The 25,464-nt window shown below is 41.8% G+C and overlaps 2 protein-coding genes across 2 annotated transcripts in view; both read left to right on the top strand.

The window, feature by feature from the left end:
- Positions 1 to 2,569, top strand: part of LOC134323572 (segment polarity protein dishevelled homolog DVL-3) — a 37,427-nt gene extending 34,858 nt beyond the window's left edge. The window contains exon 15 of the mRNA XM_063005114.1: positions 1,866 to 2,569. Coding sequence (XP_062861184.1) covers positions 1,866 to 2,191 — 326 coding nt within the window. The 3' untranslated portion in view covers positions 2,192 to 2,569. The remainder of the gene's footprint in view (positions 1 to 1,865) is intronic.
- Positions 2,570 to 6,323: 3,754 nt separating this feature from the next.
- ap2m1b (adaptor related protein complex 2 subunit mu 1b) lies at positions 6,324 to 23,071 on the top strand. Its single transcript, XM_063005112.1, has 12 exons — positions 6,324 to 6,420; positions 10,275 to 10,389; positions 14,477 to 14,742; positions 17,079 to 17,161; positions 17,635 to 17,640; positions 18,407 to 18,542; positions 18,665 to 18,809; positions 19,404 to 19,526; positions 19,654 to 19,789; positions 20,235 to 20,332; positions 20,430 to 20,541; positions 21,534 to 23,071. Exons 2-12 carry the CDS (start codon positions 10,316 to 10,318, stop codon positions 21,666 to 21,668), a joined length of 1,314 nt encoding a protein of 437 aa, XP_062861182.1. The 5' UTR covers positions 6,324 to 6,420; positions 10,275 to 10,315; the 3' UTR covers positions 21,669 to 23,071.
- The last annotated feature ends 2,393 nt before the right edge of the window (positions 23,072 to 25,464 follow it).

Genomic DNA, 25,464 nt, shown 5'->3' with positions numbered 1-25,464 from the left:
TCTAAAGAATTCAGAGCTTGAGGCGATCTGCAAGGGAGAGTGGGTGAAAAATCGGAAAACAAGAACAGAGGCTGTGTCCGAAATCGCATACTTAAACAGTATGTACTAGTGATGGGAATTATGGCTCTTTAAAGGGAGCCGGATCTTTTGGCTCCGTTCCTTTTAAAGAGCCGTTCAAAGAAAATGGCTTTGTTCTTAGCATAAAAAAAAAAAAAACAAGTTCTCTGACTTTTGAAGGACTCAATTTCTCTGCTCGGTAATACACGTGATAGGGGATGAGACATACTGTGGTTGCATTGCATTAAGTTTCAGAAAAATCCTCTCTTGTGCAGAGATGTGCCTGTGTTTGTTTCTGCTTTAAAACATAAGCACCATGAAAGAATCAGATTTAACATAATTAAATAAGTTTATTTCTAAATAATTTGTCCTTATACTACTAGCACTGCTCATTTTCTGCATATTCTCTCTGTAGTTCGGTTACAGCTCTCTCTCTCTCTCTCTCTCTCTTGCTCGCTCTCTTTGTGTGGAGGAGGCATGATACTGAAAGTGTTTTCGGATTTGAATTTCTACAATAAACAGCTCTCATTATGACTGATTGATTCCCTCTACTGATGGAAGTGGAATGGGAGGATTACAGCCGATAAGAACTGTGCAGAAATAAAAATATGTATAACGGCTTCCAGAGGCACGACTCGGTTCCTTTCATTCATTTTAAAGAGCTGTTCAATAGGATCGGATCGTTCACGAACGATCCATCACTAGTATATACTAAATTGGTGGCGATGCGCACTGCCCAGCCAGTAAATCAGTACACAAGTACACAGTAATCTCAGACGTACTACGTCTGCCATCTTACCAACGTCACGTGATGCATGACGTCACATCGGCACAGTTACAACAATCTTAACATCAGACAAAATTTATTTATGTCTTTGCAGCTCCAGTTGAATTATGGGATAGATTATCGGACCGCAAGTGTGCATCATTTGCATACTCAAAAATGCCCTCCCATTCTCAGCTCTGCCTGCCGACTGGGCTGAGAGGCCACCTGAATGATTGGCCTGTTGTTCATATAGGGCTGGGATATTAATATAACTAATGCAACTATGACCTTTGCTGGCTGATTGATGGCACCTGCACAGAGATGAGGAAAGAGTGCTGTCAGGGTGTGTCTCTCCGTACACAGTGCTGATCCGCATATGCACTCGTCAAGTGTAGGTAACAAGATGCATTCGGCTGCTGCCCATGTGTCAGGGGCGTGGGTTAGCTTCGTTCTCCTCAATTAGAGCCAGGGTCGGCATTAGTGGAGAGGAACCATGAGGCAATCGGGCAATTGGTCGCCCTGAAGTTGGGAGAAAAAGTGAGAAAATGCATAAACAAAATAATTTAAAAAAAAAGGCTGCCCATGCAGTAGGTCATCCGGATACTTTTCCTATACTGTTTAATGAATACTATGTATTTGGACACACTACCAGCTCTCGCGTACTGCTTTCGAGTACTGTTCAGTATGATAGTATGTGATTTCGGATGCAGCCATAGAGACTTCTACTTGCTACAAAAGGCATTTGTACGCTGTGCATTCCTGCTAAAAGGAGTGCTACAAAGTACTGACTGGAAACATTTGCACCCGTCACAATTTACAACTTTTTTTCCTTTTTGTTTTCTTCTTTTTTTAACTTTAAAGATAAATAGAAAGTGTCATTAACAGAGGGCGCTCAAACTTTCTCATGCAACTGTATGTTTCTTTGCATTATAAGTTGCAAAAGCTGCTATACAACAAAAACATGTCTTCATTTCTGGTGAATATAGTAAATATGCTCCCTTTTAAGAGTTTTTTTTTCTATTTTTTTCTAATTTTGTCTTAGGGAGTCACAGCAGTGGTTCAAACCGCAGTGGCAGTAAGCCTGGTGCAGCGGAGACCAAGTCTGGCGGCAGCGGTAGCGAATCAGAGAAACGAGAGAAGGCGCCTAGTGAACGCTCAGCGGCGCCCCCTAGTGAGCACAGTGTTCGGAGCAGCCATAGCGTCCACTCACAGGGCCACGGTCTGCCGTACGGACCTCCTGCAGCCACAGTGGCCAGCCCTTCATCGGGTCGTGACCTGGCGTCTGTGCCTCCTGAGCTCACAGCGTCTCGCCAGTCCTTCCGCATGGCCATGGGAAACCCCAGCGAGTTCTTTGTGGATGTGATGTGATGTCACCTGATGATGGAAAAGTGAAGCTGATAGAGATTTTAGATAGAGAGCTAGTTACCCTGGTGATGAGGGACGTATCCCTCACGTTATCCCTGTGTCCTGTGGCTTGTACTTTCTTCAGTGAAGAAGACTGGATGGATGGAGATATGTGAGACAGGTGGACGAGATCTGTGTGGGGTGAATGTTTTCTGTGTGGTGTTCTTTTTTACGTCTTGTATTTCTGTCTGCGTTTCCTTTAAATTAAAGACTGCTGTAAATAAACCAGGGCGAGGACGGACAATGAGGAGGACGAAGGTTGCGCCTCTCCCTGACACTCAGCTTTACTGCAGTGAAGTAAAATAATTTCGTAACAATTCAAATAAAAAAAGACGCTCATCATCTGAAAGTACAGACAATTGTTTTATATTTGTCTTGATTTGATTTTCACCTTCAGTAATGACATGGAGAGCGGGAAAGAGAGTCATAAAAAGTGGGTTTCGATCAAAGAGCCCCCCTCTAGATATTGCCAAAATCATAGCTTGGGGGAGGGGGGATTTTCCCCCTTCATCTCCCCATCTACCGCTTGCACAACCCCTGATCTTATCAAGGTGAGCCTGCCAGTGTTTGTTTTTTGCACAGAGCTGTATTACATACGGAGACCCGTTTACCCATGAGGCTTCATGTGAGCCCCTTGGCTCGCGCACACACTTGGACCAGACTCAGTTTAATCTTAGCGCTTTACCCAAACAATCCTGAAGTTTCTCTAGACTCTAAATGACTGACGTACTCTGCATGGCCAAAAGTATATGCGCACCCCTCCTTGTTACTGAGTTTGGGTGGATCAGCCACACCCGTTGCTAACAGGCGATGTATGGCATCAGTGAAAGGAAAACCATGATAGGCATTGTTAGGTTTTTCGGAACATAAAAACGTACATTTAATATGGGAAGTTTTACGGCATTTTCCAAGCTTTACGACATCCAGGCCGCATGGTCTTTTGTCCAACATGGCGCCGGCTAGGCTCCCTCCCTGACTCCTACCGAGGGGGGGAGGCAGAGCCCGGGGCTTGTTAGCACACTTCATTGGCTCCACCAGCAGTAAAGGAGGAGGAGCCTAGCTGAGTTTAAAAACCGGCGGGGAGAGAGGCTCGGTCTCCTTCTTACGTGGTTGTGTGTCTAGACTGCAGGAGAAAGGAGCGCCGATCGGCCTAGCTCTGATATATATTCACAGATTATTTTTACACTTAATAAAGTGTTTTAAAGAGTACTTTCTGGACTTCCCGACTGCTTTCTTCAGGACCTTTTGAACTAAAAGATTCATCCTAACAGCATCCCGGGCGCTCGGTTGGCGAGTCAGTAAAATACCCTAGCCCAGATCTCGGTACTGTCGGCTGGTTGGGCGTCTTCACAGACTTGATTAGCTATGTCTAATGCCAAGTTCACACTACACGACTTTCCAAGTCGTCAGGTCGCTGTACAGTTCACACTATACGACTGAATCTTTTGCACTCGGGAGTCTTTCAGTCGGTGTATATTTCACACTACACGACTGATCGGTGATAGGGGGTTTCACACTACACGATCCATCACCAACTGGAATCGCAGACGAGCTTCTCTGGTCTCCCTTTTTTTCTTTCTTTTTTTTTTTTTTTTTTTTTTTTTACAAAAACACGTGAGAAGTGACGAGAAGTTTAATGATACCACGTCCAAAAAAATGAACGTCAACAAGTAGCGAGAGATCAAAGTTTGTGCGCTGATGTGCAGCGTAATATCAAGGAGGAAAAATAAATGAATCTGAGTGGATTTGGCAACACGAACAGTATATGGCTTGTTCTGTAGTAAGTTTTGCAATGCAGCGTGGGTATTATGTTTTGTAGAGGACGATCAAATCAGAAATACTGTAAAAAACGTGTGTGTGTCGGTGTACCCTGATATAAACTATATTAATTAAGCCCCTGTCCTCTCCTGCATTTCCCCTCACGCTGTATCCTGTGTTCTCATTGGCTGTTCGACATGTCACTCATTCCCAGTTGCCCGTCTGAGATCAGATATCTGACGTGCTAGAAAACTCAATCCAGTCGCCGAGCGGTCGGCGAGCCGGTCGGGTCGAGTTGTTGGATAGTTCACACTTAGCGACTGAGAGCCGAGTTTTGATCGCCGAGTGAACGCTGAGTTGCTCCCGACCCGGAAAATCAATCGCCGATCGAAAATCAGGGCAAAAATCGTGTAGTGTGAACTAGGCATAAGGAGGCGGGTCGGGGGTGGGGAGAACAGTCTAGCCATCGAGAAATGCCCTTGTCAGTGCGCTCTCAGTGCCAAATACATGGTCATAAAAAATGAGATGCTTCTAACCTTGTGGCCAAAGTTTGGGGTCTTCTCTGTTTCACCATGAAATGCTTTAATGAGTTTCTCCTGAGGAACTCCAGTGGCCCTAACGAACACTTTACATCTAACATCAGTGCCTGACCTCACAAATACTCTTTTGACTGAATGGGCTTAAACTCACATCTTGTTAAAAGCCTAATCACAAGAGTTTGTACCACCCCCTCTCTGCCTCTCTTTCTCTCCTCTCAAATCAAAGCAACAATAAAAACGTCTTTGTTTTATCATGAACTTAAACAACCTGCATTTTTTACAGTCGAATGTTTTTGTATTACTGCAAACTGTTATTTTTCACATCACATTTATCACAGATTCTTAACTATTTGAAACTGATTTTAATAACCTCTGTACACCGTTTAATGCCAAAATGAATTGTTTTTATTTATAAACATAGTTTTATTGCCTGAGTGTTTATTTTTCTGAATAATTTTATTGTTTCATGTGATCAATAACTTCACATTTGTTCATTTATACTAACCGATTCATCCTGAAGGTGCAATGCAGAAATATCTTTTCATCAGGGCAAAGATACCAATTACACACTCATCCATTTACTTACTTCTGGAAGGGAGGGGGGCAAATACCAGTAGCAAATGCACCTTCTTTATGTTTTTGGGAGTCTGGAGGAAACTGGAGTACCTGGAGGAAAGGTAAGGTTTACTCATTAAGATAAAGAATTGTTTTACCAACCATTATTTATCATAGGACAGAACCACACCCGGGACAGGGTGCCAATCCATCGCAGGGCATCATAGACTCACATATATATATTTTTTTCTTTATGCATTTTCTCCCTTTTTAGCGTGTCCAAATGCCTGATTGCGTCATGCTTCCTCTCCACCAATGCCGATTCCCGCTCTGATTGAGGAAAACGAAGCTAACCCACGCCCCCTCCGACGCTTAGTCCCAGCCATCTGAACAACAGGCCAATCGCAGGCAGAGCTGAGATTCGATACGATATATTAGATCCCAGCTCTGGTTCCAGCGTGTGTTTTTACTGCTGCGCCACCTGAGCGGCAATAGATTCGCATATTAATTTACTTAGATTGGGGGGGGGGATTATTCTTAGCACTGCAGTGACAATGACATGGTGGTGGTGTGCAAGTGTGTGTTGTGCTGGTATGAGAATGATCCACCACTTAAATAATACCTGCTCTGTAGTGGTCCTGGGAGAGTCCTGACCATTGAAGAACAGCATGAAAGGGGGCTAACAAAGCATGCAGAGAAACAGATGGACTACAGTCAGTAATTGTAGAACTACAAAGTGCTTCTATATGGCAAATGGAGCTGATAAAATGGACCGTGAGTGTAGAAACAAGGAGGTGGTTGTAATGTTATGGCTGATCATATATATCTATATATATAGGGCAGCTGTAGCCCAGTGGTTAAGGTACTGGACTAGTAATCGAAAGGTCGCTGGTTGGGCCCCTGAGCAAGGTCCTTAACCCTTAATTGCTTAGACAATGTACTGTCACAGTGCTGGAAGTCGCTTTGGATAAAAGCGTCTGCTAAATGCCAAAAATGTAAATGTATATACGCCCCTGGCCTATACGTCCTGTCAGCTGACCTATGTATTTTTTCCTAACCGTTTCCCGACACGTTCCGCTTTCTACGTGTTGATTGGCTGTTAATACCCCAACTGTCCAATCGGATCGTGACGCCTCTTTAGGATGACCAGATAGCCAATACCGCCTTAAGAGGCGGGCTACCCGAAAACGGGTGTGTTTAAGCCTACAGGGCGGAGTACGAAGCCATCTTGAATGGAATGAGTGATCAGTGACCGCTAGTGATAGCGCTGCAGAGCTCAGTGTGAGAGTCTCACAGAAATACAAACTCCTCCTGGGTTCGTGGCACTAACACAGTCAGAGGGTGAGTTTTTATTTAAATAATTACACCTTTAAGTAATGTTTTTATTATTTTAGAGAGATTTAAAGCTCGGTCGTGTCCCGGCTCAGTGCTATCCACCCGCACTGATGGAAACATTTTCCGGTCAGGCAGACATCTTAGCTAATAATGTTATTTTTTACGTATGGTGCTGATTTGTGTTTTGAAATTAAAGTTTACATTTTATAACCAGCTCATTCAGTCATGTCGAGTTGTTAAACACGTCTTTATTGCACGTTTTTAAACAAATATAAGCCGTGTGTAGGCGTTTTTTTTTTTCTTCGGGAAGCTAGAGAAATTCACAGGCTGTATCCTAAATTCAACTGGATGCTATGATAAGTGCACTAATTTAGTTTTGAAGTTGTGGTCTCCACGCACTACCTAGTGCACTCCGAAGCGTTTGGGGTGTTATTTGGAAAACAGCCACTGAGTGGCCGGTTTTAATGGCAGACATGTTGGTTGATGCGGTTTTTCTCAGAAACAGCTTTAAGGTCAAATATAACATTGTGTTTTCTTTGTCAACGTGTTAATTATTTATATTTTTGTCTATTTTATAGCAACGAAACAAATTTTCGACTAAAACCTGTATGTGAATGAATATCTCAGTTATTACATTACGCAAGCTTTGACCTTAGACTGCACACCCATTATTTTGGTCCAGTTCTACAGATCTGATGTTTTTTTTTTTTTTACTTTAATTAAATGCATTTAATATATGTTTTATTTCAGTAATCTTTTCTAGTATTGCAGGCATAATGCACGCATGACAACAATTTAACCCCAAACCATGGACATTGATATTCAGTAAACCCTTCGTCTGGAAACCCCACCCCATTAGAGTTTGGAATACGACTGTGGGGATTACTTTCTCTTAGTAAGGTTGGGCACTGACCAAAGTGCTGAAACAAAAGACAATAAAGCTTCATTAGTGCACAGGTACAGCACCAGACTAAAACTGTAATGGGCTGCTTAGGTGGTGCTGAAGTCTAATGCACTAACCCACCATCACTGAGAGTTCCAGCTTTTCAGTTCAACCTTCCAGTGCTACCAGTCTAGATATCAAAGAGGGGCAGAGTTGGATTGGATTTCTTTAATGCTGTCTGGTCGATGCATCAGAACGAGTAGTGCCAGAACAAATAGGGTATAGCATGCTCTGTAATAATCCAACACTGGTGAAGCAGTTGGCAACTGCACTCGTGTCGGAGGGGCAGGTGTTAATCTGTGGCAAGCTGCAGGGGAGTTGTAGTGGCAGATACGAGTAAAATAGGAGACCTGGAAAAGAGAATGCTGCACATTTTACACAGATGAGATGCTCAGGGACCCAAAAGTGGCAACAGGGCTGTGGTGGTACTTGAATCAGCGACCTTCCGACCAGTAGTCCAGTACCATGACCGCTAAGCTACCACTGCACCATGTCTTGTCCTTCTCCCGTCCTCAACAAAAAAATCTGTACAGACTACAATGAATCTAAATGCTTTGACTCAACTTTCTGTTTATTTTTGACTTACTGATGTACTTGTGCTCTTTTCTGGTGGATTAAGATTTTTCCTACTTATTATGAATGCCAGTTGCAGTGCTTGTGCTGGTTACATAATCGTACATAATTTTGTTTCACTTTTTGTTGGATCAGACAATCATAGTTGATACACCTGTTGACACTTTTTACCATAGAACATAGTGTATCAGTACAGAGATAGAGAGAACCGAGAACCAAGTCTCTGCCTAATTCCACCCAGGTGTATTTCATATCGGTGGGAAATATCTCATTTCCTCAGTTTATGCTGTAGAGGAGATTATGGTGATACCACACAGTAACGCTGCTGTATACTGTAATTAAGGCAGCTTTCTTTAAAAGCTTATGGAAATTGCTCTGGTTATTAAGGCCTGTTCGTTCATGTGCAGAGAAAAGGGCATACAATAAAACTCACAATTATTATTTTGGCTGTTTTAAATGCTGCCTCCCCAACCAAAAACCGTCATGATCAAGTTATCTTCACTTTTTACATCACCGTCTACAGTCAAATAGTCTCGAAGCAGCTTGACTTGAGGGTGTCAGAGCACTGTGAATAAAACAAGATAATCTACTGGTGTAGCTCTCAAACTGGTAATTAAAACTGTGATGTGTTCAGGTGGCCCAGTGGTTTGTTACCCTTGGGTAGCCCTTGGGTTGACCCATCATTTAAAAAGAGCCAATTTGTCCTACTTTAACCCAAATCAAACCACCTTGAGAGACACAACATTTTATGTCAATTTTATCTTGGCTGGAAATATACGTGTCTGTGTGTCTGTGTGTCTGTGTGTGTGTGTGTGTGTCTGTGTGTGTCTGTGTGTCTGTGTGTCTGTGTGTCTGTGTCTGTGTCTGTGTGTGTGTGTGTGTGTGTGTGTGTGTGTGTGTAAAATACTGTAATTGTTCTCATCTTTTATTTATCTAAATAATGAATGCCCTTTTATTTCTGAGGTAGGTACAAACTATGCCAAATAATGCTTATTGTGTAAAAAAAAAAGTGAAATGAAATTTTAAAACAAATCCAACATTATATAAATAAATGAATAATAAATGAATAATACAAATATAGAAAGTATCCTCACATAAATACATTTGGCTGGAAAATCCCCCATTTGGCAACTTTGTGAAGTGCCATCAACCAGGCGAGGTGAATAGCGCCAGTGTTTAAAGTAAATATCGATTTATCTTAAATGAATAACCGATTCGAATCGTGGCACATGTGCACCGATTTTTAACTATCTTGTGGTGCATCGTTACATCCCTACTGTGTGTGTGTGTGTGTGTGTGTGTGTGTGTGTGTGTGTGTGTGATCACTTGTAATTTTTATTTGATAAATTTTGTTTCTAAATTTCTTATTTTTTTTCTTTCTAATGAAGAATGAATAACTTTTTTGCAAACTAATCCACATCACAGCCTTGAAATGCAGGAGATAACCCTGCCGACATAGAAGCTGAGGGCAATTTCACACAGATAAAAGTGATATTGAATTTAACTAGCTTGCACAGGAATGGTTGAAGTGTTCTGGAATTTGATCTACTGCAGAGAATTATTATTACTATTTTTGTTGCTGCGGTCAAAGTAACAGTGCTGGCACTTCTAGTCTTCCAGGTTGGTAAATTAGCTTCCAGCATTAAGGACCATTTACTGTTTAAACTGTATTTTAATGTAAAGGATTACTTTATTTTTACTTAAATTTAATTCTGCTGTGGCCTATCACTGTGGAAACCTCAAGAACTTGAGCTTGAGTCTCAATGCTATCAACCTGGCCAGACAGCTAACATCACAATTTGTTGCACTAAGGAAGTAGGGTTGTTGAGATTTCATTGCATTTGCTTTCTGGTCAAGGCTTCTGCACGACCGTTTCATAGGGGTTCTCTGTGAGACTCCACTGCTGACAGGTGAAAAGAAGCTGTTGGAGACTGCACGCTAGTCTGTGGCTTTCCTCTTTTGGGGCAGGGTCGTGCAAATTGAGCTGTAATTTTATTGGATATTGGAAATCACTGATTGGTAGAAAAAGAGGGAGAAATACCAACCTTCATCGTCCTAAAAAGAGCTGCAAAAGCAAAGGTGCATTCAAATTAGTTTTTTGTGTCCTTCACAAAGGTTGGAAACTGTTTGTTATAGGAGTATATCACATCTCCACATGCCAGGCCTTTCTGCTCGACCATCAAACAAATCTGCCCCCCTTTGATTACCTGCCTGGTTTTACTGCCAAACTTTGTGTTCAGCTTACATGCAAATACAAGCTTGAAATAGAAACACCAGCACGGCAGTGCTGCACTGTTACTGGTTTGCTGTTATGTGTGTGTTTATTTTGGTTTCCTCTGTCCAGGTTTCCACCATGGCCTGTGAGCACTGAGAGAAGCTGGCACCATGATCGGAGGACTTTTCATCTACAACCACAAGGGTGAGGTGCTGATCTCCCGCGTCTACCGTGATGATATAGGGTGAGTACAATGTTCAAGGCACAGGGATTTAGAAGGATCCATAAGTAACCTTTAACTCTATTGAGCACCTTTTGGGATGGAAAGAAATGGTGATTGGAAGCGCTTCCTCATCCATTGTCATCACCTGAATACTTTTTTGATCTAATTCCCACAGACACTCCAAAATCTATAAACGGGGGTCACCCTATAATAACGCCCATGGTTTTATAATGGGATGTTCAACATGGGTGGTTGAGTTGGATTACTAGGTAACCATGATATTTATACATCTCAGTCTATACAGATCTGGCAACCCGGGTCTGGGTCCTGTCATGTTTTTGGATTCCCTCTTGTAATCTTTGGCAGGTTCCCACGTGGAATCGGATCAGGTACGGAACATTATTCTGCCCATGTGAACCTTTTACTGCTCATACAGTCACCTTGACCAGCTGCAGTGGCAACTGGGTGAAACTCAATTCAACCTTCCCTTCATCAGACTCAGTCAGTTGCATCTGATGGACACCCGGCCAGGTCGATAGCACTGCTGAGATTAGAACTGGAGATCTCAGGCTCTATGCAGTGTTTTGCCTGCAGCATTATGCACAGAGAAAAGGAGAGAATAAGCAACAAAATGGGTACATTTCTTCTGTCCATGATAAAATATGCTTTTGTTTGCAGCTTGTGTCCCTAAGATGGGAATCCAACAACGTTTTAGCTTGTGTATCCTCTATCTACACCACACACACTTTAACAGACACTTCCTGTTCCTCTTATCACTAACGCATGAGGCGTGAATGAGTGGCCTGAAATCCACATGACAAAAAAAGCTTTCACTAAATCAATCATCATCTGAAATATGTCTACACCATTTACATCAATCATGTGGTGTTTGTTTAGTTTTTCCATGAAAATGTAATTTACAACATAAAAATAATTACAAATTATACAACAGTTAGTTCCGACCTTACAATCTGATTGGTTGAGAAGCGTTCTAACCGTGCTGATATTCGTGATAACAGCACGGCCTTTTCACACCACAACTGTATTACTCCGCTGACGCGTTGCCAGTAACGACAAGCTGCATGCACACAAACGCGCACGCAGGAGACTTTTTTCCCCGATCGTGTTTTAAATCCGTTATCTGATATACAGGTCCTTCTCAAAAAATTAGCATATTGTGATAAAGTTCATTATTTTCCATAATGTAATGATAAAAATTTAACTTTCATATATTTTAGATTCATTGCACACCAACTCAAAAAATTAGCATATTTCATCCGACCAATAAAAGAAAAGTGTTTTTAATACAAAAAAAGTCAACCTTCAAATAATTATGTTCAGTTATGCACTCAATACTTGGTCGGGAATCCTTTTGCAGAAATGACTGCTTCAATGCGGCGTGGCATGGAGGCAATCAGCCTGTGGCACTGCTGAGGTGTTATGGAGGCCCAGGATGCTTCGATAGCGGCCTTAAGCTCATCCAGAGTGTTGGGTCTTGTGTCTCTCAACTTTCTCTTCACAATATCCCACAGATTCTCTATGGGGTTCAGGTCAGGAAAGTTGGCAGGCCAATTGAGCACAGTAATACCATGGTCAGTAAACCATTCACCAGTGGTTTTGGCACTGTGAGCAGGTGCCAGGTCGTGCTGAAAAATGAAATCTTCATCTCCATAAAGCTTTTCAGCAGATGGAAGCATGAAGTGCTCCAAAATGTCCTGATAGCTAGCTGCATTGACCCTGCCCTTGATAAAACACAGTGGACCAACACCAGCAGCTGACATGGCACCCCAGACCATCACTGACTGTGGGTACTTGACACTGGACTTCAGGCATTTTGGCATTTCCTTCTCCCCAGTCTTCCTCCAGACTCTGGCACCTTGATTTCCGAAAACAGTACTTTGGACCACTGAGCAACAGTCCAGTGCTGCTTCTCTGTAGCCCAGGTCAGGCGCTTCTGCCGCTGTTTCTGGTTCAAAAGTGGCTTGACCTGGGGAATGCGGCACCTGTAGCCCATTTCCTGCACACGCCTGTGCACGGTGGCTCTGGAGGTTTCTACTCCAGACTCAGTCCACTGCTTCCGCAGGTCCCCCAAGGTCTGGAATCGGCCCTTCTCCACAATCTTCCTCAGGGTCCGGTCACCTCTTCTCGTTGTGCAGCGTTTTCTGCCACACTTTTTCCTTCCCACAGACTTCCCACTGAGGTGCCTTGATACAGCACTCTGGGAACAGCCTATTCGTTCAGAAATTTCTTTCTGTGTCTTACCCTCTTGCTTGAGGGTGTCAATGATGGCCTTCTGGACAGCAGTCAGGTCGGCAGTCTTACCCATGATTGCAGTTTTGAGTAATGAACCAGGCTGGGAGTTTTTAAAAGCCTCAGGAATCTTTTGCAGGTGTTTAGAGTTAATTCGTTGATTCAGATGATTAGGTTAATAGCTCGTTTAGAGAACCTTTTCATGATATGCTAATGTTTTGAGATAGGAATGTTGGGTTTTCATGAGCTGTATGCCAAAATCATCAGTATTAAAACAATAAAAGACCTGAAATATTTCAGTTGGTGTGCAATGAATCTAAAATATATGAAAGTTTAATTTTTATCATTACATTATGGAAAATAATGAACTTTATCACAATATGCTAATTTTTTGAGAAGGACCTGTACAATCTAGCGTACTGTGTAGGGAACATAAATCAATTGTCTAATATGTTGTCTAGTGCACTAAGTAGTGAACATGAATGCGTTATCTGATATACAATCTAGTGCACTATATAGGGAACATAAATCTGTGATCTGATACACAATCTAGTGCACTATGTAGGGAACATTAATGTGTTTGTAACACGAACAGTTAGCTTAATAGCCCAGTTAGCAGCTCCTAAAAGTCATGTTATCACCCATAATCCTTTGGTGTGTGCAAGAGGTTTTTACTTCTTTTTTTTTTCCCCTTCGGAGGTTCTTCTTACCTCCCTGAAATGAGTTTTTGCAACTTGGGATGTCTGCTGTTAAACTTTATATTCGTTGTGGAACTACTTTTTGGCGGAAGGTATTGTCGATATTAAAGCATATTTATTATGAAATTCAGGGCTTCTTTGATTTATTTTCTTTCTTTATTTTGTAAAAACTGTTGTGTAAAACGGCAAATCACAGCCGTGATGTTATTCGCGATAACACACGACCTCGAGTGTTCTGTTGCTTAAATATCAGTCACTGCTCTTGGTTGTGTTGCTATGGTTACAACAGGTCTGTACAACGCTGTGGCTTGTAAAGTGTTTACACGGCTGTTCCCAGGGTTTAAAAATGCACGGCAAGCATCACGTATGCAAAAAGTTGAAGTCAAAGGTTATAAAATTTTGCCAAAATGCTACATGACACAATCATGAATCAGCCAATCAGAAGCTCAGATTCAGTCACTCAGGACAATGAAGGAAAGGAAGCCGAGGCTGATCACAGCTATTTCTTCTAATAAACACACAGACGCACCAACAAGAATCTGTGGGAACGCAGCCTAATCCCAGTCAGTCAGTGCCATGATGCCCGGCCATGGCTGTCGCAGGATCCACAATAAATGTAAATAATTTTCAAAAATGTTGTTGGGCATCAAGGGATAAATTAAATAACAATAATAATATATATAATAATAATTAATATAATTATTATGATCTGTAGACAGTGCTTTCAGGACTTAACCAGGAGGTCACAAACAATCCCAGACAAACATCTAAAGAACTGCATGCCTCACCTCATTTAAAGTGTTTGTAAACAATTCCACAATAAGAGAGGGTAAAAATGGCATACATGGCAGAGTTGCAAGGTGCAAACCACTGCTAAACAGGAGAACAGTGGTCATGGCTAATGTGTTAAGTTAGCAGCACAAGTCAGCTGCTTCTTATACACTGACCAGTGGTGAAGCCTCACACAGAGCTTTAGCGCACATGGAGAGTCATGCTAATCCGCTGCCTCAGCCAGTCACTTTACACAGTGCCAGACAAGGTATCCTTCGTCCAACTGCATCCTTCGACTCTGCTAATTGTGTCTCGTTTATCCTTGTCTTGTCTTGCTTCCCTTTCCAGACTTTTTTCAGTACTGATTTGTGGTTGTGTGCTGATTGCAGGAGGAATGCAGTGGACGCGTTCCGCGTGAACGTGATCCACGCCCGACAGCAGGTGCGCTCACCCGTCACCAACATCGCTCGCACCAGCTTCTTTCATGTCAAACGCTCCAACATCTGGCTGGCTGCTGTTACCAAGCAGAATGTCAACGCAGCCATGGTGTTTGAGTTCCTGTACAAGATGTGCGATGTCATGACGGCCTACTTTGGCAAGATCAGCGAGGAGAACATCAAGAACAACTTTGTGTTGATCTACGAGCTGTTGGATGGTAAACTGCCCTTCATTTTTACTATTAGTGTTCTTCACCGTCATTTCCTCCTTCCTGCTTTATCCTGGTCAGGGTTGTGGCTAGCACAGTGTTGGAATACCCTGGACAGGGTGCCAATGTGTCACAGGGCTTTGGCCACTCCCCATTCCTTTTCAGACTGTCTTGGCGTGTAAATGCCCAGCCGGCCGAGATTCTAACCCTGAGAGCGCCCAAAAATATTATGGCGTGTAATTAGATATCGTTTGTCCATGTACCTCTTCTGCATTTACTTTTATCTGCCATTTCATTTTGTGTTTGATTAGACAGTTGTATGATTACTGAAGTGAGGGAGAAATTGCTATAGGCTGCTTTAGGCTGGGGTCACTGATCGACAGGGTAGAGATTTGGTGCCACATTACATTTGATTTCTTTATGTCTAAAACACATTCTAAAACATTCAACACCATTTGCAGTATTAATAATATTATTATAACTGTGAAGTGTGGCCTACATGCTGCTCAATGAAGACATCTATTACATCCATAGCTGCAGAGCATCTTTCCCAGAAGTTTGGATGTTGCTTGTTCTGCAAGTTCAGAATGATGAGTATTGCATGAAAATAAGTGCGGCGCTCTGGTGAAACAGCAGTAAAACACAATAGTACATCTCGAACAGTTTGGAAGTAACCCATGGTGACTTTTGAGAAATAATTATTCTTTTTAGGGATGCCTCAATACCATTTTTTCCCAACCGAGTACAAGTACATGTATTTTTGTACTTGTCGATACCGATACCAATACCTATTGGATCAGATATCTGACATGCTAGAAAACTCGATCCGAGCGCTCGGTGAGCCGGTCGGATCGAGTTGTTGGATAGTTCGCACTTAGCGATCGAGAGCTGAGTTTTGATCGCCGAGCGAACGCCGAGTTGCTCCCGAGCCGGCAAATCTAGCGCTGACCAGCCGCCAAGCAAAAATCAGGGCAAAAATCGTGTAGTGTGAACTAGGCATAACGCAGCAACGTGCGCTAGGCACACGGTATCGGATGTTTAGTATCGGAGCCTCGTTTGCGAGTACGAGTACGAGTTAATGAGCGCGGTATCGGGCAAATACCCAATACCAGTATCGGTACTCATGCATCTCTATTCCTTTTAATAATTGAGTAAAAGAATAGCTGCTGTTCTTATCTATCAGTTGCAGGATTGGATTGTTTCTGCTCAGTTTTTCTTTCTGTTTAATACATCTACATTCTGTAATTACATCCAGCATCCCAGGAGTTCATTTTTCTTCCAGGCAGCAGCTGGAGTTTCTGTTGTGCTGTGGTTTTTTTAGGTTTTGATTTTTATGACTTGCTGATGAGAAAATCAAAGCCTAAAGAAAATACTGCGCACGCAGAGCAGCATCTTCACCCACTGAGGACCTCATGACACAATGAACTGAATCTTTCTTACCCTACATCTGTACTCCTATAAAACTTAAGATCTGAACTTTTGTTACAGTTTAAAATCTCATTACTGTATTTATGATCAGGGCTAAAAAAAATCGTATAAAAGTGTATTTGAGTTTTGTTAAGAGTGAATTCTGCATTGTGGTGTGTAAACAGTGTATTAGCATGTCAGGCATTCCAGTGGCAAAACAAAATGACTACATTTGAGAATATTTTGATTGTTTACTTATTGTTTACTCATATTAGCATGATATATTTTTAAGTTCAAGCTTGGCTGAACTAGATTTTAAGATAATCAAAAGCTGTCCTATCGAGCAACCCAGTGTTGAGACAATAGTTGTAGCAAAGCGATAAAGCTTTATTCTGGTGTTCATTCTCAAAAAATCTAAGCAATAATGTCCTATTAGCAATTAATATAATTTTGCCATTTTTTAACCTGATAATTATCAGACCAGCATCACTTAGTTTCTTGTCAACAAGCTTTTAATCTAGTAAATTTAAAAGAGCTGTGTAGCATGGCATTAAATACAACAGGTCAATAAATATAAACGTCATGACCAAAGCTAGTACTTCAAACAGAGAAAATCAGAAACCTGACACTTCTGACATTCCTATGATTGCTTTGGTTGTATTATTAGTGCATTCTTAGTGCCAGTCTCTGATAAAATAAGGAGGATTGTGTCAGGAAGGGCATTCTCTAAACAGTGCCAAGTCTGGTATGCAGACCAGAACAATCCACTATAGAAGCAGCCGAGAGCAAACAGGAGCAAAAAAATTGTTGTTTTATGTCCAAAGCGCTTTGAGCAGAAATTTCTGCAAGGCTGAATGCACATACATATTAAATAAAGGTTGAGTTTGGTCAGTGTCCATGCAGTGAAAGATTAATTCTGGTCTTTTTCCTTTCTGTAGAGATTCTGGACTTTGGCTACCCACAGAACTCTGAGACTGGAGCACTGAAAACCTTCATCACTCAACAGGGTATTAAGAGCCAGGTGGGTGCCAAGACAAAAGTTCTGCACTTCAGATCACTAAACGTACCCCATCACTAGTGCAGGAACCTCAACCAGACAGCAGAGGTCGCAGTTTTCTCATCATTTAGGAGAAACCCTGTCGACCTCCCAACAGTCAGATGTGACAAGTTGTGCCTGTTAGAAACCCAGCCATGACACACTTTGGTAAAATAGCCGAGGTTTGGCTTGCTGAGAGTGTTTTATGTTTCACATCTGCAGTAGAGTTCATGTTCTCCATGCTTAGGAAATCTCACGGTCCCAGTGCTTGATTTATTGGACATCATGCTTGCAATATCAAAGACAATCCAATATTTATATGCAAAAGGTTCCACCCAGGTGAACTACACTGTATTACTTGAGCTACCGAAAATGTCTCTTCACCTCATCTAACTGTATTTTTCTCCCCTATGTCTCATCACCTGGTCTGACAACTGTTCCCCACCACCACCTTCCAGCATCATGTAAGTACTGTACAGCAAAACAGTTTGCTTTGTGTTCTACACACACTATACTGCATAAAGCATGTGAACACTGGTTAATGGACTCCACCCAAAATCATAGAGTTGCTCTCTTTTCACAGTTAATAACTTATTCTCACAATATCCAGCAATATGTCAGTCAAAAATTGTGCACATTAAGTCAAAAAAGCATTTCCAAGTCAGGCATCGTTGACTGAGAATGTCTGGTTTGCATTCGGCATTCCAGTGCATCCCATAGGTATCCAGTGGGCTTAAGGCCATAGTGCAGTCGCAAAGCTAAAAGCATATTATTTATTTTATCTAATTGTTTTGGGTGGCTCAGTGGATAGCACTGTCTCCTCACAGCAAGAAGGTTCTGGGTTCGATTCCTAAGTGAAGCAGTCCTGGTCCTTTCTCCGTGTCTGTGTGGGTTTCCTCTAGGAGCTCAGGTTTCCTCCCACAGTCCAAAGACGTGCAAGTGAGGTAAATTGGAGATACAAAATTGTCCATGACTGTGTGTGATATTAAAACTTGTGAACTGATGAGTCTTGTGTAATGAGTAACTACCGTTCCTGTCATGAATGTAACCAAAGTGTGTAAAACATGACGTCAAAATCTTAATAAATATTAATACTAATAAATATTAATCATGAGCTCAGTGATTCGTTGGGTTGCTCACATAATTTTGGTCATATAGTGTATCAGAAAGTAAAAGGGCTTAAATGGCTGGAATTATTGCTTGACGTTCTCTTTCTCTGTTTACTTCCAGACTAAAGAGGAGCAGTCGCAGATCACCAGTCAGGTGACCGGACAGATCGGATGGAGGCGCGAGGGCATTAAGTACCGTCGCAACGAACTGTTCCTGGACGTTTTAGAAAGTGTGAACCTGCTCATGTCGCCACAGGGTAACGCTTCTCAACTCCTTGTGTCTTCCGGCACAGAATAAATGTGATTAAATGAGAACCGACTACACACACCTGATTTGATTTTACTTCATAATCAGTGCTGTGATTGGCTGTGTGTGCAGGTCAGGTGCTGAGTGCTCATGTCTCAGGCCGTGTGGTTATGAAAAGCTACCTGAGCGGAATGCCTGAGTGCAAGTTCGGCATGAACGACAAGATCGTCATCGATAAGCAGGGCAAAGGGAGCACCACTGACGATGCTGGCAAGAGGTAAGGGTGATAAACTAGAAAAATCAAGCTACGCTCTAAAAATAATCAGAGCGAAAAAGTCTAGTTAGTGCACTTAAAGTTTTATTGTTAAACATAGGATGCCATTTGGAACGCAGCCGGGAATGAGTATTAATCAGCAGATTAGAACATTGCTGTAGAATTCAATATGATATTTTGTATAAGGTGTGAGCCTGTAGCATTGGAATAAATCTCTGTACAGGAAGTAAAAGTAAATGCCATCATTTGTCATATGTTCAGATACACGTGTAAGTATGTATTTTTTATTTTTTATTATTTTTTTTTTATTTTTATTTTTTTACCCACTTGTTTGGAAGCTGGAGTCAAAGCACAGGGTCGCCATTGCACTGCGCCCCTGGAGCCGAGCAGGGTGTGGGTGTGTGTGTGTGTGTGTGTGTGAACATGGGAATGGCCGCATTCAGTTTCATCACCTATTGTAGACACTGGTTTTCAATTACTTTCCTCAAATGCAAGAAAAAAAAAAGTCTGGCCTCGCTACATTCGAGCCTTAATAGCTGGCTTTGCCAATACCTCGCCCTTCTGCCGTGTTAAGTGTGTATCCTCTGTGTCCTGCAGCAGTGGAAAACAGTCCATAGCTATCGATGACTGCACCTTCCACCAGTGTGTACGACTGAGCAAGTTCGACTCTGAGCGCAGCATCAGCTTCATCCCACCGGATGGAGAGTACGAGCTCATGAGGTGGGTGTGTTTGTGTGCATGGAGCTGTGTTTGGTTCATATAAAGAGGAACAAAATATGTAAGCATAATGTCAGTGCGCATGCTTTCTTTTAACTAGTGGTCACCTGGCTGTTTGCCCTTTCTGTAGATATCGCACCACTAAGGATATCATCCTGCCGTTCCGTGTCATCCCGCTGGTCAGAGAGGTGGGACGCACCAAACTGGAGGTGAAGGTGGTCATCAAGTCCAATTTCAAACCATCGCTGCTTGCTCAGAAGATCGAGGTCAGTCAAATGCATTCACTATAAAAAAATATATATATATTTATGGAGTTACCTCAGACCCTCTTCCCCTTTCCTTCCCATTTCCTTTTGTTGCCTCTATAACAGCCTCCACTCATCTGGGAGGGTTTAAAAAAATTTTTAAGTGTCTCTCTGGGAATTTTTTGCCTGTTTAGTCAAAACAGCATTTGTGGGGTTGAGTTGGGTTGAGGTCAGGGCTCGGTGCAGGCCACTGAAGCTCCTCCCCACCAACTCATCATACAGATCATTATTGTTTTAAATCTTGCTTTGTCCATTGAACACAGTCATGTTGGAACAGGAAACACCTGAGCTTTATTATTAAGAGGAAGTTTAATTAAGTCCCCATACGTTTGGCCATATGTTGTACTATAAGAACCTGAAACCCACCACTGATTGATTATTGTATGATTATTTAACGTTTCCTCAGGTGCACATCCCCACCCCTCTCAACACCAGTGGCGTGCAGGTGATCTGCATGAAGGGAAAAGCCAAGTACAAGGCCAGTGAGAATGCCATTGTGTGGAAGTGAGTCCCACCTGCGTACATTCTCCTTGTTATATTGGTTTACTGGTTTATAATAGTTAACTTTAACTTGACCCATGTGTTCTTTTTGGGTATGTAGAATCAAGCGTATGGCTGGTATGAAGGAGTCTCAGATCAGTGCTGAGATTGAGCTGCTACCCACCAACGACAAGAAGAAGTGGGCTCGTCCACCCATCTCCATGAACTTTGAGGTCAGTTTAGCGCCCATGTGTGCTTTTTGTATATTTTGTATATAATTGATCTACTTAATCCTGGTCATGGTTGCCTCGGGTTTGGTTTAATCTGGAAACATTGGGCGCAAGGTAGGAATACCTTTGACAGGGTGCCAATCTCCCCACACCCTCCATCCCTCTTGAATATTGCCAATCATGTCTTTGTAGACACGTGGCTGATAGCACAGCTGAGTGTTGGGTTTAAATTTCAGAGATAACGAGCTAGAGTATTTTACCACTGTGTCACCTCAGCACCTTGTAACAATTACTAATATTAAATTAGAATTAACAATGAAAAAACAACAATCCAAAAACAATGAAATCTAGTACAGTCGTACCTTGTAACTCGACGTCCCCTAAACTCGAAATCTTTGAAACTAAATGCCATTTGTCGAGAAATTTGTACCCTTAAACTCGACATTTCCTCTAAACTATAAGTGCGTGTGATGTAACAAAGGGGTAAGCATTAGGGCATGCTGTGCCGTTGTTTCCTATGGGATGTTGCGTGCACTTTTGCATCAAAAGTTGGGTTCGTTTTTTTTTCATGAGGTTTTATTTTTTTTATTTTTATTTTTTTTGTAATTTTCAACTGTCTTAATTGTTATTTTTAAAAATGTGTTATTTTCAGTGTATAAGTGTCAAAAACAACCCCATTATTTTACATTAGACTAAAATACATGCAGTTCCACAGGACCATGGAATGCATTAACAGGTTTCTCAAACATCCTTATGGGAAAAAAATACCTTGAAACTCAACGTCTTTTAAACTCAACGCCACTCCCAGAACTAATTGAGGTTGAGTTTCAAAGTAACACTGTATTAAAATACACTCAGAATCTTACTTGTAATTAAAATATTTTAAAAGGTAACAAAATAAATCAAGCAAAGCTGCACAAAACATGTTCGGTGAAAATCGTATTATATTAAATCATGATAAAACAATGTCATGTTCTCTTGTCTCTCTCTCTTAGGTGCCGTTTGCTCCGTCTGGACTGAAGGTGCGCTACTTGAAGGTGTTTGAGCCAAAACTGAACTACAGCGACCATGATGTGATCAAATGGGTGCGGTACATCGGCCGGAGCGGCATCTACGAGACGCGCTGCTAGCGCTGGTCTTGCCGGTCTTTCTTAGTCAGTCAGTCGATCAGTGAGTCTGTAGAGAGGTGGAGGAGTAAAGATGAATGAGTGAAGGCTCCATGAATTTTGGAGGTGCAGAATGGGCTTTCTTTTATCCTTCATCTTCTTTTGTTGTTCCTCCGTTCACACTGATGGCGTTTCATGTAAATCTCACAAATATTCAACGTGACTCAAGTTTCCGTGAGGCAAATAAATGGGTTCAGTTACTGTTTAAATGGGCGTGCCCACCCTATTTTCATTCCTTTACATGCATTCCTGACCCCCTGCTGGTTTTGGTGAAGATGGATTGGTCTCATAACCCTATAAGCAGCCATGAACCTCAGTCTCGGTGTGGCTCCGTTTGCCTTTGACCAAACCATTTTCTACCTGCTGGGATCTTATTTTTTCTTTTTTCATTAAATATGTTTCCCCCCTTTTTATTAAATCCCACTCCCTGAGTGCAGTAGCTAGTTATTGTTCTTGTTTTGTAAGCCGTGTTATTGTAGGCATCAATACTTATGCTCCAACTCTTATCACTTATAGTCGATTCCCCTCCATCTCCGTCAGTGCTTGTAATAATGAGGAAATGTTGTTGCCTTTGGTCTCTGATCCGTTCAGTTTTAACTTTTATCTGTGTGACCAAAATCCTCATAAATGAGGAAATATAAACGGAAAATACTAATACTAGAGTAAATCCAGCTGATCGTGTGTATGTGTGTACAGATTATAAACACCATTATATACACTGTAAATCAGTTAAAAAAGGCAAAGCTGGTTCATTTAGACCAGTTTTAGCTTGTGTCCATATTTGAGAGATTTAGCCTCTGTAGCAGGGCTCCCCAACATCTCTCAGCGTCCAGTTTACCAGGTTGTTTACAAAATCCTTCCTATACACTGGCATTTCCTCCTGCGAGTCGTTTACTGAGATTTTACTGCACAAAACAGAAGGCAACAACATCACATACAGAACTAAAGAAAATAGCATACACCCAAAACCCCCCACTGTGAGCAGATGAACTGTTTAATGATCTTGAAAAGTCAGTCAGAGTTCAGTCTTCAACACTTCTATTAAATCTTTTTTTAAGGTAGCACTGAATCTAGTGCTGCTACTAAAAATATGTCAATTTAAAACACTATACAAGGATAATTGCAATGATAAAGGAGATTAAATGGAGCTCACTTCAGGTGCTTGATCTAAAAGCTAAAATGTTTCCAAACACTACACAAATCCTGACTGCATTTCTCAGACATGATTGGAGATCTCTCTGATGTGTCCTGCCCCTCTGAGAGATGGTGAGGGTCCTAATGGCTCGATCCCTCAGCTTCAGTGTGTGCTCTTCATTTGGTAACTTTGTGATCGTTCTGTTAATCTGAATAAAGAAATAATAAAAGAATGATGATCCGAGTGATTTTTTTAAGTATTTTCTGAGCAGGTTACTGTGTGGTTGAGAAGAAAAGTGTAGATAGGTGTCACTTTGTTGTAGTTACATCAATGCTTTTTGGACCAGGCTTGGAACTCTCTCATTGGTTCTTTATTTTATCTAATAGTAGTACAGCCGTTGGATGGTACTGAGTCTGCCCAGTGGGAAAATGCCCAAAAACGAGTTCAGGTGTTTCAGCATCGCTTCCAACCTTGTATCAACAGTTTGGGAAAGCCCCAAATACTGTATCTGGACGAGTCGCCCAACTGGCAATGAATGCTTTGTCGAATAGCCAATGAGAATGCAAGATACGGTGTGAGGGGAAACGCAGGGGAGGAGTGTAAAAACGTGGGACAGGGATGTAATATAGTTTATTTCAGAATACATTGGCATACACACAAGTTTTACAGTATCTCTGACCTTATCGTTCTCTACAAAACATAACAACATAACACCAACACTGCATTGAAAAATATTTATTAACCTCCAACTCACTACAGAACAATCCCTACTGGTCGTGTAGCCAAATCCACTCAGATCAGTTGCAAGCCAGACCTTCCTAACCAATGTTAGTGCCTGATCTCAGAAATGCTCTGAACTAAACAAAAACAAATTATTTTATAGCTGCAAAGAAGGACAGGTGAAAACTACACATGAATGTGTTTTGCAATGAAGGGTTTGACAAGCTGTCAGATGTCCACATACTTTTGGCCATATAGGGCTTTTTCTGTTTTTATGTTCATGATGTGAAAATGATTTAAATTCTCATGCAGTTATTACAGTTTTAACCTCAATTGATTGGTGAATCAATTTAATTTGATTTAAAATTGTACCAGAGGCACTCTGGTGGCACAGTGGTGCATTACTATAGCCAACTATGTTCCAGGGTTTTACTCCCCAGCGGTGCTGTCGGGTGTCATATTTGGCTATATCTTCGGGTGGGGTGGGTGAGGGGCTAAGGTTTAACAACTAAAATTCTGTCCAAAGTGTGGTGTTGTATTGTACCCAGTGATTCTGGAGGGACTAAACCTGCTGCAACCCTGACCAGGATAAAGTAGTTGTACAGCACGAAAGGTGGTGCAGTAACACAGTCCATGAGGTCCAGGTCTTAATCTGGTTACTGTCTGAGAAATTCTTGCACCCCGTCCTTCACATGTGTACGCTTTCATGCAGAAGGTGGACTGGCTGCTCTGAATTGCCTTTAGGACTGAGTGGGTGAGTATATGTTTGAGTGAGTTTGTGTTGCCCTTTGATGGATTGGTGCCCTGTTTAGGGTGTGTTTTACCTTGGGTCTAATGTTTCTGGGTGGTGCAGGAACCACTGTGACCCTGACCAGGATAAAGCAGGTTGAGAATTAAGATTAATGTAATGCCTTCACATTCCTTTCACTACAAAAAGTGTGTGTGTGTAAAAGTGTGTGTGTAAAAGTAAATGCAGATGAACTGGTCCTGTTTATTTAGGCTGACGTCATGCCCAAGGACAGTCTGACTGATGGATCGAAGGCCAATTAAATTCTCATCTGTCTTGCCCGTTGAAAGAGGAGCTGCTGTCTCACTGCTCTTTCTCTTCTACTCTTCCACCTCCCTTTCTCCTTTTTCCTCAATCTTTCCCAGACTGAGTGACAGCACCGGGTCACACACACCCCCAGTTCCGCAGTCACTTGAAATGTCGCCAAAGTGCCCAGCCTTGTGCCAGATCCAGCAATACAAGACACAGAACTGCTTCTCAGGTGTCCTTAAACAAATCTGGAGTCCTTAAACAAGTCTTGTCCTGGAGATGTTTGGCTTTGGATCAGAGTATCAGAAATGTTTGTAATGGACTGACCAAACATTCAAACATGTCTAGCTAATTAATTTGTTGTATTTTCTAGTGAGCGTTGTATTTCTGAAAGGCGCATGAAAAGCATTCTGATCTCATGAATTATAAATCAAGTTGGTGGTCGTGCAAGGGCAATTGAACAAAGCTCCATTCATACTAAGCTAATCCATCATAAGCTAATGATTTCCTGTTTCAATACTGGACGTCTGATGATAATCTGGGAGCTGAAATGCCCTGCTGCAAGAAACTGCAGGCTCTAACTCAGCCCCCTAAGAGGTCAAACTGTCCTTCTGTTAGGTTAGAAGTGGAGCATTTTTTTTTACCTTGTTAAGTGCAATGGATTTTTTAATGAGTACAGGCTGAGCATGTCTCATTTGTAAGTCTTTAAAATGCCAGCATCAGCCTGTTTTGTCTGTCTGGCAGACCACCTAATGACCAAAAAGCAAACATGTTTACAAGGTCATGCATTGAGCAGATTCATTGTGAATGCTAACACATTTTGTTGGTATGCATAACCCTCAGGGCTGTTTTTGCTATATTCGCTTGCT

Source organism: Trichomycterus rosablanca, chromosome 11 (assembly GCF_030014385.1).
Source record: "Trichomycterus rosablanca isolate fTriRos1 chromosome 11, fTriRos1.hap1, whole genome shotgun sequence".
NCBI classification, from domain to species: Eukaryota; Metazoa; Chordata; class Actinopteri; order Siluriformes; family Trichomycteridae; genus Trichomycterus; species Trichomycterus rosablanca.
This window is presented reverse-complemented; position numbering and strand designations above follow the sequence as displayed.